Below are 19,826 nucleotides of genomic sequence, written 5' to 3'. Positions count from 1 at the left end.
AGCATAGCCCTGTGTTTCTCTGTCAGCATAGCCCTGGGTTTCCCTGTCAGCATAGCCCCCTGTTTCCCTGTCAGCATAGCCCTGTGTTTCCCTGTCAGCATAGCCCTGTGTTTCGTCTGCTTTTGCACTGTACCAGGCGTCCTGCCTGCACTGTTTGTCATGAAAGTACGATGTTCAGTACAGGTGTGCTACCAGTACCTCTGTCAGTTCGTGCATGTCTCTTCACACCTGCCTGTCCAGGGGAGTAGTTGTGCGACTGGAAGTAACAGACTGAATCCTGCAGAGCAAGCATGTATCAGACATTACGTCCTTCAGTAATCAGGTGGACAATGATGACAGAAAACACACCTGTCAGTCACCATGGTAACCAGGTTGACACTGACAATAGAATACTCACCTGTCTGACACCGCACACCTGTGAAGCCAGGTGGACACTGACACTGGAAGCCATTCACCTTGTCCACACAGGTCCCTCCGTTCTGACACGGAGAACTGCCACACTCGTTTATGTCTGTCAGAAAGAAGGAGGGGGGTGGGGGTGGGGGTGGGGGGGGGGGGGGGGGGGGGGCAAATGAATGGTTGAGCAAAAGAAAACAAAAAGAGTGAAAGAACAATGCAAAGAAAGACAGAAACGGAAACAGATATCAAAGAAGAAAACAGAGAGGAACTGACATAAAGATTGAGTTTTGAGGGCTTCGTAAAAGCCTTTCCAGTCATTCCTGTCAGCATATCCCTGTGTTTCCCCGTCAGCAAACCCTGTGTTTCCATGTCAGCATAGCCCTGTGTTTCCCTGTCAGCATAGCCCTATGCTTTCCTGTAAGTGTAGCCCTGTGTTTCCCTGTCAGCATAGCCCTGTGTTTCCCTGTTAGCATAGCCCTGTGTTCCTCTGTCAGCATAGCCCTGTGTTTCTCTGTCAGCATAGCCCTGTGTTTCTCTGTCAGCATAGCCCTGTGTTTTCCTGTCCTGTGTTTCCCTGTCAGTATAGCCCCGTTTTTTTCCTGTCAGTATAGCCCTGTGTTTTCCTGTCAGTATAGCCCCGTGTTTTCCTGTCAGTATAGCCCTATGTTTCCCTGTCAGCATAGCCCTGTGTTTCGTCTGCTTTTGCACTGTACCAGGCGTCCTGCCTGCACTGTTTGTCATGAAAGTACGATGTTCGGTACAGGTGTGCTACCAGTACCTCTGTCAGTTCGTGCATGTCTCTTCACACCTGCCTGTCCAGGGGAGTAGTTGTGTGACTGGAAGTAACAGACTGAATCCTGCAGAGCAAGCATGTATCAGACATTACGTCCTTCAGTAATCAGGCGGACAATGATGACAGAAAAGACACCTGTCAGTCACCATGGTAACCAGGTTGACACTGACAATAGAATACTCACCTGTCTGACACCGCACACCTGCGAAGCCAGGTGGACACTGACACTGGAAGCCATTCACCTTGTCCACACAGGTCCCTCCGTTCTGACACGGAGAACTGCCACACTCGTTTATGTCTGTCAGAAACAAGGTGGGTAAATGAATGGGTGAGCAAGAAAAACAAAAAGAGCGAAAGAACAATAGAAAGAAAGACAGAAAGAAAGACAGAAAAGGAAACAGATATTAAAGAAGAAAACAGACAGGAAAGGATATAAAGGTTGCGTTTTGAGTTTGAAGGCTTTATAAAAGCCTTTCCAGTCATTCCTGTCAGTGTAGCCCTGTGTTTCTCTGTCAGCATAGCTCTGTGTTTCTCTGTCAGCATAGTCCCGTGTTTCTCTGTTAACATAGCCCCATGTTTTCCTGTCAGTATAGCCCTGTGTTTTCCTGTCAGTATAGCCCTGTGTTTCGTCTGCATTGGCACTGTGCCAGTCGTCCTGCCTGCACTGTTTGTCCTGAAAGTACGATGTTCGGTACAGGTGTGCTACCAGCACGTCTGTCAGTTCGTGCATGTCTCTTCACACCTGCCTGTCCAGGGGAGTAGTTGTGTGACTGGAAGTAACAGACTGAATCCTGCAGAGCAAGCATGTATCAGACATTACGCCCTTCAGTAATCAGGTGGACAATGATGACAGAAAACACACCTGTCAGTCACCATGGTAACCAGGTTGACACTGACAATAGAATACTCACCTGTCTGACACCGCACACCTGTGAAGCCAGGTGGACACTGACACTGGAAGCCATTCACCTTGTCCACACAGGTCCCTCCGTTCTGACACGGAGAACTGCCACACTCGCTTATGTCTGTCAGAAAGAAGGAGGGGGGTGGGGGTGGGGGGGGGGGGCAAATGAATGGTTGAGCAAAAGAAAACAAAAAGAGTGAAAGAACAATGCAAAGAAAGACAGAAAAGGAAACAGATATCAAAGAAGAAAACAGACAGGAACTGACATAAAGATTGAGTTTTGAGGGCTTCGTAAAAGCCTTTCCAGTCATTCCTGTCAGCATATCCCTGTGTTTCCCCGTCAGCAAACCCTGTGTTTCCATGTCAGCATAGCCCTGTGTTTCCCTGTCAGCATAGCCCTATGCTTTCCTGTAAGTGTAGCCCTGTGTTTCCCTGTCAGCATAGCCCTGTGTTTCCCTGTCAGCATAGCCCTGTGTTTCTCTGTCAGCATAGCCCTGTGTTTCTCTGTCAGCATAGCCCTGTGTTTTCCTGTCCTGTGTTTCCCTGTCAGTATAGCCCCGTTTTTTTCCTGTCAGTATAGCCCTGTGTTTTCCTGTCAGTATAGCCCCGTGTTTTCCTGTCAGTATAGCCCTATGTTTCCCTGTCAGCATAGCCCTGTGTTTCGTCTGCATTGGCACTGTGCCAGTCGTCCTGCCTGCACTGTTTGTCCTGAAAGTACGATGTTCGGTACAGGTGTGCTACCAGTACCTCTGTCAGTTCGTGCATGTCTCTTCACACCTGCCTGTCCAAGGGAGTAGTTGTGCGACTGGAAGTAACAGACTGAATCCTGCAGAGCAAGCATGTATCAGACATTACGCCCTTCAGTAATCAGGCGGACACTGATGACAGAAAACACACATGTCAATCACCATGGTAACCAGGTTGACACTGACAATAGAATACCCACCTGTCTGACACCGCACACCTGCGAAGCCAGGTGGACACTGACACTGGAAACCATTCACCTTGTCCACACAGGTCCCTCCGTTCTGACACGGAGAACTGCCACACTCGTTTATGTCTGTCAGAAACAAGGGGGGTAAATGAATGGGTGAGCAAGAAAAACAAAAAGAGTGAAAGAACAATGGAAAGAAAGACAGAAAGAAAGACAGAAAAGGAAATAGATATTAAAGAAGAAAACAGACAGGAAAGGATATAAAGAACGTGTTTTCAGGGCTTAACAAAAGCCTTTCCAGTTATTTCTGTCAGCGTAGCCCTGTGTTTCCCTGTCAACGTAGCCCTATGTAGCCTTTATTTCCCTTTTAGCATAGCCCTGTGTTTCTCTGTCAGCATAGCCCTGTGTATCCCTGTCAGCATAGCCCTGTGTATCCCTGTCAGCATAGCCCTGTGTATCCCTGTCAGCATAGCCCTGTGTTTCGTCTGCTTTGGCACTGTGCCAGGCGTCCTGCCTGCACTGTTTGTCCTGAAAGTACGATGTACGGTACAGGTGTGCTACCAGCACGTCTGTCAGTTCGTGCATGTCTCTTCACACCTGCCTGGAAGTAACAGACTGAATCCTGCAGAGAAACCATGTATCAGACATTATGCCCCTCACTAATTTGGCGGACATTCACGTCACAAAACACGTGTCAGTCACCATGGTAACCAGGTGGACACTGACAATAGAATACCCACCTGTCTGACACTGCACACCTGTGAAGCCAGGTGGACACTGACACTGGAAGCCATTCACTTTGTCCACACAGGTCCCTCCGTTCTGACACGGAGAACTGCCACACTCGTTTATGTCTGTCAGAAACAAGGGGGGGGGGGGGGTAAATGAATGGGTGAACAAAAAGAAAGAAAGGAAAGAAAGAAAACACGGAGGGTGTGTGTGTGTGTGTGTGGGGGGGGGGGGGGGGGGGGGGCGATGTGCGGGAGGAGCAAACAATACAACAAGATATAGACATGACCTCTGACCTTGCTCACACCTGAGCCCGGTGAACCCTGGCAGACACAGACACGTGAAGGAGTTGATGCCGTCTCTGCAGGTGCCGCCATTCTGACATGGCTCCTTGGAACAATCATCTGTGGTCAGGAAAACAGTCATCATCTGTGGTCAGGAAAACAGTCATCATCTGTAGTCAGGAAAACAGTCATCATCTGTAGTCAGGTAAACAGTCATCATCTGTAGTCAGGAAAACAGTCATCTGTAGTCAGGAAAACAGTCATCTGTGGTCAGGAAAACAGTCATCTTTAGTCAGGAAAACAGTCATCTGTAGTCAGGTAAACAGTCATCATCTGTGGTCAAGAAAACAGTCGTCATCTGTAGTCAGGAAAACAGTCATCATATGTGGTCAGGAAAACAGTCATCATCTGTAGCCAGGAAAACAGTCATCTGTGGTCAGGAAAACAGTCATCATCTGTGGTCAGGAAAACAGTCATCTGTGGTCAGGAAAACAGTCATCATCTGTGGTCAGGAAAACAGTCATCATCTGTGGTCAGGAAAACAGTCATCATCTGTAGTCAGGAAAACAGTCACCATGCGTAGTCAGGAAAACAGTCATCTGTAGTCAGGAAAACAGTCATCTGTAGTCAGGAAAACAGTCATCATCTGTGGTCAGGAAAACAGTCATCATCTGTGGTCAGGTAAGCAGTCATCGGTGGTCAGGAAAACAGTCATCATCTGTAGTCAGGAAAACAGTCATCTGTGCTCAGGAAAACAGTCATCTGTAGTCAGGTAAACAGTCATCATCTGTAGTCAGGAAAACAGTCATCATCTATGGTCAGGAAAACAGTCATCTTTGGTCAGGAAAACAGTCATCTGTGGTCAGGAAAACAGTCATCTGTAGTCAGGAAAACAGTCATCATCTCTGGTCAGGAAAACTGTCATCATCTGTGGTCAGAAAAACAGTCATCTTTTGTCAGGAAAACAGTCATCTGTGGTCAGGAAAACAGTCATCTGTAGAAAAACAGTCATCTTTGGTCAGGAAAACAGTCATCTGTGGTCAGGAAAACAGTCATCTGTAGTCAGGAAAACAGTCATCATCTATGGTCAGGAAAACAGTCATCGTCTGTGGTCTGGAAAACAGTCATCTTTGGTCAGGAAAACAGTCATCTGTGGTCAGGTAAACAGTCGTCATCTGTAGTCAGGTAAACAGTCATCATCTGTAGTCAGGAAAACAGTCATCTGTAGTCAGGTAAACAGTCATCTTCTGTAGTCAGGAAAACAGTCATCTGTAGTCAGGAAAACAGTCATCATCTGTGGTCAGGAAAACAGTCATCTTCTGTAGTCAGGAAAACAGTCATCTGTGGTCAGGAAAACAGTCATCATCTGTGGTCAGGAAAACAGTCATCTGTGGTCAGGAAAACAGTCATCATCTGTGGTCAGGAAAACAGTCATCTGTGGTCAGGAAAACAGTCATCATCTGTAGTCAGGAAAACAGTCATCATCTGTGCTCAGGAAAACAGTCATCTGTAGTCAGGAAAACAGTCATCTGTAGTCAGAAAACAGTCATCTGTGCTCAGGAAAACAGTCATCATCTGTGGTCAGGTAAACAGTCATCATCTGTGGTCAGGTAAACAGTCATCTGTGGTCAGGAAAACAGTCATCATCTGTAGTCAGGAAAACAGTCATCATCTATGGTCAGGAAAACAGTCATCATCTGTGGTCAGGAAAACAGTCATCATCTGTGGTCAGGAAAACAGTCATCTGTGGTCAGGAAAACAGTCATCATCTGTAGTCAGGTAAACAGTCATCATCTGTAGTCAGGTAAACAGTCATCATCTGTAGTCAGGAAAACAGTCATCTGTAGTCAGGTAAACAGTCATCATCTGTGGTCAGGTAAACAGTCATCATCTATGGTCAGGAAAACAGTCATCTGTAGTCAGGAAAACAGTTATCTCTGGTCAGGAAAACAGTCATCATCTGTGGTCAGGAAAACAGTCATCATCTGTGGTCAGGAAAACAGTCATCATCTATAGTCAGGTAAACAGTCATCATCTGTGGTCAGGAAAACAGTCATCTGTAGTCAGGAAAACAGTCATCTGTAGTCAGGAAAACAGTCATCATCTGTGGTCAGGAAAACAGTCACCATGTGTATTCAGGAAAACAGTCATCTGTAGTGAGGAAAACAGTCATCATCTGTGGTCAGGAAAACAGTCACCATGTGTAGTCAGGAAAACAGTCATCTGTAGTCAGGAAAACAGTCACCATGTGTATTCAGGAAAACAGTCATCTGTAGTCAGGAAAACAGTCACCATGTGTATTCAGGAAAACAGTCATCATCTGTGGTCAGGCCATGTGTAGTCAGGAAAACAGTCATCTGTAGTCAGGAAAACAGTCATCTGTAGTCAGGAAAACAGTCATCATCTGTGGTCAGGAAAACAGTCATCTGTGGTCAGGAAAACAGTCATCATCTGTGGTCAGGAAAACAGTCATCATCTGTAGTCAGGAAAACAGTCATCTGTGCTCAGGAAAACAGTCATCTGTAGTCAGGTAAACAGTCATCATCTGTAGTCAGGAAAACAGTCATCATCTATGGTCAGGAAAACAGTCATCTTTGGTCAGGAAAACAGTCATCTGTGGTCAGGAAAACAGTCATCTGTAGTCAGGAAAACAGTCATCATCTCTGGTCAGGAAAACTGTCATCATCTGTGGTCAGAAAAACAGTCATCTTTTGTCAGGAAAACAGTCATCTGTGGTCAGGAAAACAGTCATCTGTAGAAAAACAGTCATCTGTGGTCAGGAAAACAGTCATCTGTAGTCAGGAAAACAGTCATCATCTATGGTCAGGAAAACAGTCATCATCTGTGGTCAGGAAAACAGTCATCTTTGGTCAGGAAAACAGTCATCTGTGGTCAGGAAAACAGTCGTCATCTGTAGTCAGGAAAACAGTCATCATCTATGGTCAGGTAAACAGTCATCATCTGTGGTCAGGAAAACAGTCATCATCTGTAGTCAGGTAAACAGTCATCTTTGGTCAGGAAAACAGTCATCATCTGTGGTCAGGAAAACAGTCATCATCTATGGTCAGGAAAACAGTCATCTGTGGTCAGGTAAACAGTCATCATCTGTAGTCAGGAAAACAGTCATCTATGGTCAGGTAAACAGTCATCTGTGGTCAGGAAAACAGTCATCATCTATGGTCAGGAAAACAGTCATCTTTGGTCAGGAAAACAGTCATCTTTGGTCAGGAAAACAGTCATCTGTGGTCAGGAAAACAGTCATCATCTGTGGTCAGGAAAACAGTCATCTGTAGTCAGGTAAACAGTCATCATCTGTGGTCAGGTAAACAGTCATCTGTGGTCAGGAAAACAGTCATCATCTATGGTCAGGTAAACAGTCATCATCTGTGGTCAGGTAAACAGTCATCTGTGGTCAGGTAAACAGTCATCATCTGTAGTCAGGAAAACAGTCATCATCTGTAGTCAGGTAAACAGTCATCTTTGGTCAGGAAAACAGTCATCATCTGTGGTCAGGAAAACAGTCATCATCTATGGTCAGGAAAACAGTCATCTGTGGTCAGGTAAACAGTCATCATCTGTAGTCAGGAAAACAGTCATCTATGGTCAGGTAAACAGTCATCTGTGGTCAGGAAAACAGTCATCATCTATGGTCAGGAAAACAGTCATCTTTGGTCAGGAAAACAGTCATCTTTGGTCAGGAAAACAGTCATCTGTGGTCAGGAAAACAGTCATCATCTGTGGTCAGGAAAACAGTCATCTGTGGTCAGGAAAACAGTCATCATCTGTAGTGAGGGAAACAGTCATCTGTGGTCAGGAAAACAGTCATGAAAACGGTCATCTGTGGTCAGGTAAACAGTCATCATCTGTGGTCAGGAAAACAGTCATCATCTGTGGTCAGGAAAACAGTCATCTGTAGTCAGGTAAACAGTCATCATCTGTAGTCAGGAAAACAGTCATCTGTAGTCAGGAAAACAGTCATCTGTGGTCAGGAAAACAGTCATCTTTAGTCAGGAAAACAGTCATCTGTAGTCAGGTAAACAGTCATCATCTGTGGTCAGGAAAACAGTCATCTGTAGTCAGGAAAACAGTCATCTGTGGTCAGGAAAACAGTCATCATCTGTGGTCAGGAAAACAGTCATCTGTAGTCAGGAAAACAGTCATCTGTGGTCAGGAAAACAGTCATCATCTGTGGTCAGGAAAACAGTCATCATATGTGGTCAGGAAAACAGTCATAATCTGTAGTCAGGTAAACAGTCATCTGTGGTCAGGTAAACAGTCATCTGTGGTCAGGTAAACAGTCATCATCTGTAGTCAGGAAAACAGTCATCTGTGGTCAGGAAAACAGTCATCATCTGTGGTCAGGAAAACAGTCATCATCTATAGTCAGGAAAACAGCTATATGTTGTCAGGAAAACAGCTATATGTAGTCAGGAAAATAGTCATTTGCAATCAAACATACAGACACAGACACAGACAGACACAGACAGACACAAACAGAGACACAGACACACCAGACAGCAGATTCTGCAGCAATGCCTGCAACTCGTCGTCTCTGGCTATCAGCTGGTCAATCTGTGCTCTGATGACGTCACAGTCACACTGGTTGGCCCGCAGCTCTATGACGTGGTTTTCAAGCCTCTGGACCGCGTCACTCGTCATGCTGACGTCACGCTGCAGCTGGCTTTGGGTGGACTCCACATCCTTTACGGCCCTCCACGTGTCTGCGTGCATCAACACAGTAAACGACAGGACAGGACAGGACAGGACAAGATTAGACAGGATAAGTCAGGACAGCAGAAGACAGGAGAAGACAGGTGAAGACAGGACAGGAGAAGACAGGAGAAGACAGGTGAAGACAGGACAGGAGAAGACAGGACAGGACAGGAGAAGACAGGACAGAAGACAGGACAGGAGAAGACAGGACAGGGAAGACAGGACAGGGAAGACAGGACAGGGAAGACAGGACAGAGTAGACAGGACAGGACAGGAGAAGACAGGACAGGACAGGAGAAGACAGGACAGGGAAGACAGGACAGAGTAGACAGGACAGGACAGGAGAAGACAGGACAAGACAGGAGAAGACAGGACAGGGAAGACAGGACAGAGCAGACAGGACAGGACAGGAGAAGACAGGACAGGACAGAAGACAGGACAGAACAGAAGACAGGACAGAAGACAGGACAGGACAGAAGACAGGACAGAACAGAAGACAGGACAGAAGACAGGACAGAACAGAAGACAGGACAGAAGACAGGACAGGACAGAAGACAGGACAGAAGACAGGACAGAACAGAAGACAGGACAGGACAGAAGACAGGACAGAACAGAAGACAGGACAGGACAGAAGAAGGCAGAAATGTGTAAAATTTGATAGTTGTTTTTTCCCCTTTTTTTTTTTCAAGTGATGGTTTTGTAGGGTTTTGCGTTTTCCGTTTTTCCAGTGTTGTGATCTTTTATTTTATTTGTTAGTGATGGACACTGCAAGACTACTCTTCTGCATCCTCTGCACAGTCCTCTGTCAGTGCTGGAATGAGGGAGCTGTACCGCAGGACATGAGGGACGCCATGATTATCACCCTGTACAAAAACAAGGGTGAAAGGAGCGACTGCAACAACTACAGAGGCATCTCACTTCTCAGCAGTGTAGGCAAAGTCTACACTCGGGTCCTCCTAATCCGCCTGCAGAAACTGGCCGAACGCGTTTACCCGGAATCACAGTGCGGTTTCCGAGCAGAGAGATCCACGGTAGACATGATCTTCTCCCTTCGCCAAATCCAGGAGAAGTGCAGAGAGCAGAGGATGCCCCTGTATGTCGCATTCATTGACCTCACCAAGGCCTTTGACCTAGTCAGCAGAGACGGCCTTTTCAGGGCTCTTCGAAAGATTGGCTGCCCCCCCCCCCCCCCCCCCCCCCCCCCCCAAAATGCACAGCTTGATTGAGTCCTTCTACTCCAACATGAAAGGGACGGTGCGGTTTAATGGTAAGCTCTCCAAGCCCTTCGACGTACGCAGCGGTGTCAAGTAAGGCTGTGTCCTCGCCCCCACCCTATTTAGAATCTTCTTTGCTCTTCTCCTGAGACATCCGTTCAGCACAGCGCAAGAAGGGATTTACCTGCGGACCAGATCAGATGGCAGGCTCTTCAATCTCGCCCGCCTCAGAGCAAGGACAAAAGTCCGCGAAGTCCTCATCAGAGACATGCTCTTTGCTGACGATGCCGCAGTTGTGACCCACACCCAGCGGGACTTGTAGTCACTAATGGATCACTTCTCCCAGGCCTGCAAAGATTTCCGTCTGACCATCAGTCTCAAGAAGACAAATGTCCTAGGCCAAGACACGCCATCTCCACCAGCCATCACCATTGATGACTACGAGCTTGAAGCCATCATCAATTCACTTACCTTGGGTCCACCATCACTGACAATCTCTCCCTTGACACCGAGATCGACAAGAAGATCAGGAAGGCAGCCACAATGCTAGCCCGCCTCACACAAAGAGTGTGGACAAATCCCAAGCTGACCACAAAGACAAAGATGGCTGTATACAACGCCTGCGTCCTCAGCACCTTGCTGTATGGCAGTGAGGCGTGGACCACACATGCTCGTCAGGAGAAAAGGCTCAATACCATCCACATGAGAAGCCTACGGCGCATACTCAGCATCTCCTGGCAAGACAAGGTGACAAACACCGAAGTCCTGACTCGCGCTGGCCTCCCGACCATGTATACCATGCTGAGACAGCGTCGGCTGCGCTGGCTGGGCCACGTTCGCCGCATGGAAGATGGTCGCATCCCAAAAGACATCCTTTATGGAGAGCTCGCCATGGGGCAGAGAAGCATCGGCCGCCCACAGCTGAGGTACAAAGACCTTTGTTAACGTGACATGAAGGCACTTGAGATCAACATTGAGTCCTGGGAGGACCTTGCAGATGACCGCAACAGATGGAGAAGCACTCTCAAGAATCAGCTACGGATTGGTGAGGACAAACTGTCAGCTGCTGCAGCAGAAAAGCGAGCTCGCAGAAAAGGGACGGCAGCCAACAGACCAGCATCAGCTTACACATGTGATCGCTGCGACAGAGACTGTCTCTCTCGCATCGGTCTCTACAGTCACAGGCGACGCTGCTTGGTCCAAGCAGACAGCCCAATTAAACATTAGGTCGGATATACTCTATCCATGGTCAGCCATGACCGAAGGAGGCCTACTACTACTACTACTACTACTACTACTACTACTACTACTAGTCTGTGTGTGTGTGTGTGTGTGTGTGTGTGTGTGTGTGTGTGTGTGTGTGTGTGTGTGTATGGTTTACATTTATTTGCTTATTTGTTTGTTTATTATCATGATTGTCTTAGGCTAGTAGGCATCCTTCAGTCTCGGAAGACTATGGAGTTGCGCTCTCGATGTTTATTCTGGTACAGCGTCGGGTGTGGCTGGCCAGTCCGACGCGGGAATGACAGTCCCTGTGACAGCGGGCACAGATGAAGTCTGACGCTGGTCTGTCTGCCTGGGCTGCAGCCTTTCTTCTCATTCTCTTTTCCTCGTGCTGCTGAGTGAGTGTCTCTTCGAACTTGGAAAGACCTTTCTGCACAGACTGTCTCCAGGCCGACCGTTCGAGGGCTGTTGGTTCCCAGTTGTTCTGGTCGATGTTCAAGGCTTTTAGGTCCCTCTTGCACACGTCTTTGAATCGCAGCTGTGGTCTGCCGGTGGGACGTTTTCCCTGCACAAGTTCTCCGTAGAGGAGGTCTTTAGGATCCGTCCGTCGTCCACGCGCACGACATGGCCGACTGGCCAGCGCATACGTCTCTGTTTCAGCAGCGTGTACATGCTGGTGCATCCAGCTCTTTCCAGGACAGTGTTGTTTGGGACCTTGTCCTGCCAGGTGACGTTCAGAATGCGTCGGAGGCTACGCATGTGAAAAGCAATGAACTTTCGCTCTTGTCAGGCACGCAAAGTCCAGGACTCGCTGCCATACAGGAGGGTGCTCACGACGCAGGCTCTGTAGATCTCGATCTTTGTGTGCTCAGTCAGCTTGCTGCTGTTCCATGCTTTCTTTATCAGTCTGGTCATGGTGGTAGCTGCCTTGCCGATGCGCCTGTTGAGCTCTGCGCCAAGTGAGAGGGTGTTTGAGATAATTGAGCCCAGATAAACAAAGTCGTGGACGATATCCAGTTCATGGTTATTGATGCTGATGGCTGGGGGAGAGTCCACATCTTGTCCCATGACCTGTGTTTTCTTCAAGCTAATGGTAAGCCCGAAGTCTTGGCAGGCATTGCTGAGTCATGAGCTGCTGTAGGTCCTCGGCTGAGTCGGCGGTTACTGCTGCGTTGTCTGCAAAGAGGAAGTCACGCAGGCACCTCAGCTGGACTTTAGTCTTGGCTCTTAGTCTGGAGAGGTTGAAGAGCTTTCCATCTGTCCTGGTTCGGAGGTAGATACCTTTGGCTCTAGGACCAAATGCGTGTTTCAGCATCACAGCAAAGAAGATTCCAAACAGGGTGGGAGCTAGGACGCAACCCTGTTTCACTCCACTCCGTATGTTGAAGGCAGCTGATGTTGAGCCGTCAAAGACGACGGTGCCTTTCATGTCTTCGTGGAAGGATCTAATGATGCTGAGAAGTTTGGGTGGACATCCGATCTTGGGAAGGATCTTGAAGAGGCCATTCCTACTGACCAGATCAAAAGCCTTTGTGAGGTCTATGAAGGCAATGAAGAGTGGCTGCCTTTGCTCCCTACATTTCTCCTGAAGTTGTTTGAGGGAGAAGATCATGTCTATAGTGGATCTGTTGGCACAAAAACCGCACTGCGATTCAGGGTAGACTTGCTCTGCAAGTACTTGGAGCCTCTTCAGTACTACTCGTGCAAAGACTTTCCCAACGATGCTAAGGAGGGATATGCCGCGATAATTACTGCAATCGCTTCTGTCACCTTTGTTTTTGTACAGTGTGACGACGTTAGCATCCCTCATGTCTTGTACTTCGCCTTCACTCCAACAGAGGCAGAGGATTTCATGCAACTCGGTGATGAGTGTCTCTTTGCAGCACTTCAGTACTTCGGCGGTAATACCGTCTTTCCCTGGTGCCTTGCCAGAGGAAGAGAGTCCAGGGCTTCGCTAAGTTCATCTATGGTTGGTTCTCTGTCAAGCTCTTTCAGCTCTGGTAGGCACTCTATGGCATTCAGGGCATCTTCTGTGACTACATTTTCCCTTGCATATAGCTCAGTGTAGTGTTCTACCCAGCGCTCCATCTGTTGTTCTCTGTCTTGAATCACCTCCCCTGTAGCTGATTTCAAAAGGGCAGTTTTCTTTTGCGTTGGGCCCAGTGCCTGCTTGATGCCGTCATACATCGCCTTAATGTTGCCTGTGTCAGCTGCGATCTGAATCTGGGAGCAGAGCTGAAGCCAACAGTCGTTGGCGCATTGCCTGGCACACTGCTGGACTTTGCTGCGAGCAGCACGGAGAACCTGGAGGTTCTGCTCACTGGGATTAGTTTTGTATGCCGTCAAGGCGTTTCTCTTGGCCTCGATGTCTGGTGTCATTTCTTCTTAGTGGGCTTCAAACCAATCAGCTGACTTGCTGGTCTTTTTGCCAAAGGTGGACATGGCGGCGTTGTAGACAGCATCTCTGAAGTGTTCCCATCGGTCTTGGGCATTTGCAGTGGGTGGGCCAGGGAGAGAATCCTCCAACACACGCGCAAACTCCTCCACTTTTCTTTGATCGCGTGTTTTGCTGGTGTTGATGCGAGGTCGGCCCTCCTTTCTCGTACGGTGCAGTCTCTTCGCGCGGAGCGTCACACTGCTGCACACCAAAGAGTGGTCAGTGTCACAATCGGCGCTCTGGTAGCTGCGAGTGATCTTGATGCTGGAAAGGTTGACACGTCTGGTGAGGATCAGGTCGAGCTGATGCCAGTGTTTGGATCGCGGGTGTCTCCAGGAGACTCGATGCTGAGGCTTCGTCTTGAAGAAGGTGTGACTGATGCACAACCCATGATGGCAGCAGAACTCTAGTAGGCATTCTCGTTCATTTTCCCAGTGCCGAACTGACCCAAGCAGGTGGGCCAGGAGTTGTGATCGACACCTACCCTGGCGTTGAAATCGCCGGCGATGAACAGTAGTTCTCTGACAGGAATTCTCCTTATAGCAGTACTGAGGTCGTCATAAAACTTGTCTTTTGCTTCTGCTGTGGATGCCAAAGTTGGTGCGTAGGCACTGATTAGACTGACTGGTCCTGAGGATGTTTGGAGTCGGAGACAGGATTCGCTCTGTTCCTTCTGCTGGTGGGGTTATGGACCCCAATAATCTGTTTCTAACTGCGAATCCCACGCCGTGTTCTCTGACCTCGTCTGATGGTTTGCCCTGCCAGAACAGGGTGAAGTCTCTCCCTCACAGATCCTACTCTGGGAGCCTGGTTTCTTGAAGGGCGACGATGTCCATCTGCAGTCTGCTCAGTTCTCTGTCGATGACGGCTGTCTTGCGAGCATCATTTACTTCCTGTAAGTCGTCAGAAAAGCCTGGTGTCATTGTCCTTACATTCCAGGTGCCCAATTTCAGGGCGGGAGTTTTCATTTTTCTGTTGCCTGGTGCACAGTTGTCGATCCGCTTGTCGGTTTTCACCCTAAACCCCACGCACCCAGTGAGGCTAACGGACCGTGGAGGCTAACGGACCGTGGCGGGGCAGCACCTTACTGGCTGGGGACTGCCCAGCTTAAGGCGGGTGGTAGCTGTCCAGTGAGATGCGATGACCTCTCCCACCATCGGAAGCAGCCCCTGGCGTCTGACTCTACGCCAATTGAGTATGCAGACTTATAACCGGTAGACTGCTACTTCCCGTGTTTTGTCGACGCTGAAAAGCGAAGCTGGAGTGACCTCTCCAGAGCGCAAAGCCTGGGTAAGTAAGTATGGAGGGCAAGCTGTTACCCATGCAGCAGACCCCCCCTCTCCACGTCGCTGGAATGGTCCATTGGAAAGGCAAGCGCCGATACACATGGTTCCAGTGCCGTCGCAGGAGTTGCCAGAACGTTGCTGTATACAGCCTCGGACTGCCTTGGGGACTCCGGCTCCGGATTTTTCCTCAGGGTTGACTCCCGAAGCCTTTCCTATGAGTGGGTATGGCCACAAGGCAGCGGAGGTTTGAAATCAGAGTTTTCCTTCTCTTAGATGAGCTGTCTTCCCAGACTGATGAGCCCCATCTACCCAAAGCACTGGTTTTCAGGCGCCAGGTAACCCGCCTTCGCCTCTTCTCCTATCAGTAGTAGCAGTTCCGCCGGGCTTGTATCTAAGCTACACGAGCAGGCTAGGAGCTGGACTCACGCGCCGTGAGGGGCATTTTATAGACAATGGGAGCTTGTCCCCATTGCCACCCCTCGGCGATGACAACCCTGGAAACCTTGTTGTCTTATATTATTATTATTATTTTTTATACTATTTTACTTTTTTAATTAAAAAAAGTTTTGTTTCTAATTCAAATATATTACTTCTTTATTTGTTTAATTATTTCTTCTTTTTTTTTCTCAAGGCCTGACAAAGCGCGTTGGGTTTTGCTGCCAGTCAGGTTTTGCTGTGCTGATGTGCTGTAGCGTGTGTGTCTCTGTCTCTCTCTTTGTCTCTGTGTATCTCTCTCTCTGTGTTTCTCTCTCTGTTTTTCTCTGTCTGTCTGTCTATTTATCTCTGTGTCTCTGTCTGTCTCTCTCTCTTTCTCTCTCCGTCTCTGTCTCTCTCTGTTTCTCTGTCTATCTCTGTCTTCTTTCTGTCTCTCTGTCTGTCTATTTCTCTCTCTGTGTGTGTCTCTCTCTGTCTCTCTGTGTGTCTCTGTCTCTCTCTGTGTCTCTCTGTGTCTCTGTCTGTCTGTCTCTCTCTATGTCTCTGTCTCTCTGTGTGTCTCTGTCTCTGTGTCTCTGTCTGTCTCTCTGTGTCTCTCTCTGTCTCTGTCTGTCTCTGTCTCTCTCTCTATGTCTCTGTCTCTCTCTGTCTGCAAAATTGAAGATCGCCATGTATCTGTGCAACTCAAAATGAATGGAACACCATTGTCAAGTTTGCCGACGATACAGTTCTCAAAATGAATGGAACACCATTGTCAAGTTTGCCGACGATACAGTTCTCAAAATGAATGGAACACCATTGTCAAGTTTGCCGACGATACAGTTCTCAAAATGAATGGAGCACCATTGTCAAGTTTGCCGACGATACAGTTCTAGAAGGGCCGATTACGAAAAGTGATGTGTCAAAATATAGGGAAGAAGCACTGGAACTTGTCAGCTGGTGTGATGAAAACAACTTAGAACTCAACGTATCAAAAACCAAAGAATTAATTTTAGATTTCAGGAAGACCAGATCTGACCCCTTACCACTTGACATTAAAGACAAGCAAGTAGAGATCACCAGCGACTTAAAATTTCTCGGACTGATCATTTCCAACGATTTGAAATGGGAGAAAAATACGGAAAAAATTGTTAAGAAAGCACAACAGCGCCTGTACTTTCTTCGGCGCCTCAAAAAGTTCGGAATTAAAAAAGAAATCATGGTTGATTTCTACCGAGCAGTCATTGAAAGTGTGCTAACCTTCGCTATTACTGTTTGGAAACATTTACAAGGCAGAAGTTGCAGCCCTTAACAAAATCGTAAAAACTGCCACCAAGATTACCGGGGCTGATCTACCTTCTCTAGAAGACATATATTATAAGCGGCTACTCAAAAAAGCAAAATCAATCAGCCATGACGAATCACATCCAGCTTTTGGGATCCCTTTGGTCGACGGTACAGAAGTATAAGGACAAAAACCAATCGCTTCACCAATAGCTTTTCCTCCAAAGCAGTCAATGCTCTGTCCCTCGAACAAATCCAGTATGATAACTAGAATTGTGCAATCAACAACCATCTACCTGAAGATCTAGTCATCAGCCCCATCCACATGTAATATGCGGCTTCTGTTCAAACGTGTGTGTGTGTGTGTGTGTGTGTGTGTGTGTGTGTGTGTGCGTGTGTGTGTGTGTGTGTGTGTGTGAATATGCACAAGTTTTTATATTACTTGTATGTATCCTAATTTCTACTGTATCTGTGTTTGTGTATGATTTTCGATTTATGTTCGTACCTTGTTATGTACTACCCCCCGCCTCCCAATATTCCTCGTGACCCCGGTACACTTGGTAATAAAGATATATTCTCTTCTATCTATTCTATTCTATTCTAAAGACCAGGCAATGTACATGACGTAAGGTGCGAAGACTTTTTAGAAAATTTAAACACACTTCAGATAAAGATGATAGAGTAATGTTTTGCATTGCAAGAAGAGAATACAAAAACATGATCGCTAAGAAAAAGAAAGAATACAATGAATCACTTCTAAATGAATTGGTAAATTCAATAATATGCCAGAAGATGTTTTGCGAAACAAAGTCTCATGTAAAAAGTTTCAGCCACAAAATAAAATACCTGTAGACCAGTGGTATGATCAGTTTAGAAATGTACTTAAAAAAGAAGCAGTTGATTTAGATGAAGATGATGTAATAGACGAAGCAGTAGAAGATGGAGCAAATGAAGTTATAAACAGACCAATATCCAGGGATGAAGTGTTGTTAGCAGTTAGAAAATTAAAGAGTGGAAAATCAGCTGGACCTGATGAATTAATCGGCGAGTTTTTTTTCAAAAATGGCGGTGAATCCATATTAACGTTTTTGTTGAATTTATTTAATCATTTATTTGACAGTCGCATTTATCCACAAAACTGGACCGAATCAATTATTTTACCATGGTTTAAGAAAGGTGACGTGAACGACAAAAATAATTACAGAGGAATACCATTATGTAATACCAGTAGTAAATTGTATAGTTCAATTATTTATTACAGATTACAAGAATGGGTGAGTTTAAACAACATAACAGGTGAACATCAAGCTGGTTTTAAGAAATATTATTGTATTATCGATCATATATTTACATTGTTAGCTGCTGTTCAGAGACAATTTGCCAATAATCGAAAGTTTTATGTTGCATTTGTTGACTTTGAAAAAGCATTTGATTTAATATCTAGAAAATTGTTGTAGCCAGTTTTGTTAAAAAATCGAATTAGAGGTAATCTGTATCGATGTATTAAAAGCATGCACAGAGAAGTAAAAGCTAGGATAAGAAGTGGAGCGAAATTATCAGATTTTGTTAATTGCACCAGAGGAGTAAAACAAGGTGATGTTTGCAGTCCTGTTTTATTTTCATTGTTTGTCAATGAGATTGCCCTCGAAATCATTGAAAACGGGCGACATGGGCCGTGGTAACTTTTGATTTGATAGAGTTGTTTATGTTACTTTTTGCCGATGATATGATTTTGTTATCAATATCAGTTATTGGTTTGCAAAGACAGTTGAATAGTTTGTATGAAGCCGCAATGAAACTAGAATAAAAAGTAAATATGGAAAAAAAACAAAAACAAATATAATTGTGTTTCGAAAGGGTGGATATCTTAGTAGACACAAACAATGGTCTTATGGAAATGAAACGGTAAAAGTGGTAAATGCATACAAGTATCTTGGAATATATTTTTTTTTCAAGTAGACTTAGTTTTTCTTTTGCGTGTCAGGATTTAGTAAACAGAGCAAAGAGAGCTCTTTTGATTATACTTCGTGTTATGTACAAATTAGATTGTAGCTCATATACTATAAAGTTATTTGATTCTCAGGTACAGTCTATTTTACAATACGGTGCTGAAATATGGGCTTTTGAGAATGGTGCAGATAATGAAGGACTACACCTGTTTGCTATGAAACGTTTCTTGAATGTTGACAGGCGAACACCTAACGACTTTATTTATGGTGAACTTGGGAGATACCCGATATATCTAAATTCTTATGTAAAATGTATCAATTACTGGCTAAGATTAACTAGAGTGGATAGTTATAGGTTACCGTACAAAGCTTACAGGACGCTATATAATTTAGACAATAATGGTAAGAAGACTTGGGCTACAGGTATTCGAAAATGTTTGTGTTCCTATGGATTTGCCTATGTATGGGACAACCAGGGTGTTGAAACAGGATTCATAAAATGTTTTAAACAAAGACGTGTTGACTGTAGATGGCAGAGCTGGCGTGATCACGTGACGTGTGTGTCTAAAAAATGTGTGTTTTTAAGGAATGTATTTGTTTTTAATCTAAGCATTATTTATTTGATATTTTTATTGTTTGTTGAATCATGGTTTTTTTTTTTATTCATTCCGTGAACGCATTGGATTGAACTGTTGTAATGTTTTATGTTATGTTTATATCTGGCTTGATGTAAGGCGCTTTGAGCAGCATCAGTACTGGATATCGCGCCATAGAAAAGTTATGAGTTATTATTATTATTATCATTATATTATTATTATTATTATTATTATTTTTATTATTATTATTATTATTATTATTATTATTATCACGTTCAGAACAGCAATAGATTTGCTGAATATAGGATGTTTAAAGCGACAATTAGTGTGGAACCATATATTGAAATTGCAGTGAATAGATATGTTAAATGTGCTCTGACTAAATTAAGATTTGGCGTAACAGACATTGCCTGCCATAGGTTTAGATTTAGCGATAGAAGAGTAGATAAAGTACAGTGTCGTTTATGTCATGATTCAGAAGAAGATGAAATTCATTTTATGTTTTGCTGTCCTGTCTTTCACGACTTAAGGATGAAATGTATTCAACCTTTTATAGTATCCCATGTCGCTTTAGATTTGCTTTGCTTATGTCATCTAGAAATGAGGTTGTTTTGCGTAATGTTGCGTTCTACATTTCCTATGCATTGAAACGATTAGGTACGGCTG

General features: G+C 45.6%; 1 protein-coding gene across 1 annotated transcript in view; it reads right to left on the bottom strand.

Annotated features, from left to right (window-relative positions):
- Window positions 1-19,826, bottom strand: part of LOC143276655 (uncharacterized) — a 49,102-nt gene that overhangs the window by 17,210 nt on the left and 12,066 nt on the right. The window contains exons 4-10 of the mRNA XM_076581279.1: window positions 8,555-8,764; window positions 4,056-4,163; window positions 3,771-3,884; window positions 3,043-3,156; window positions 2,104-2,217; window positions 1,377-1,490; window positions 398-511 (exon numbers count right to left, since the gene is read on the bottom strand). Of these exons, the coding sequence (XP_076437394.1) occupies window positions 398-511; window positions 1,377-1,490; window positions 2,104-2,217; window positions 3,043-3,156; window positions 3,771-3,884; window positions 4,056-4,163; window positions 8,555-8,764 (888 nt within the window). The remainder of the gene's footprint in view (window positions 1-397; window positions 512-1,376; window positions 1,491-2,103; window positions 2,218-3,042; window positions 3,157-3,770; window positions 3,885-4,055; window positions 4,164-8,554; window positions 8,765-19,826) is intronic.

Source organism: Babylonia areolata, chromosome 32, assembly GCF_041734735.1.
Source record: "Babylonia areolata isolate BAREFJ2019XMU chromosome 32, ASM4173473v1, whole genome shotgun sequence".
Taxonomy (NCBI): domain Eukaryota; kingdom Metazoa; phylum Mollusca; class Gastropoda; order Neogastropoda; family Buccinidae; genus Babylonia; species Babylonia areolata.
Note: the sequence above shows the minus strand (reverse complement) of the source record. Positions and strands in the feature narration are given on the sequence as shown.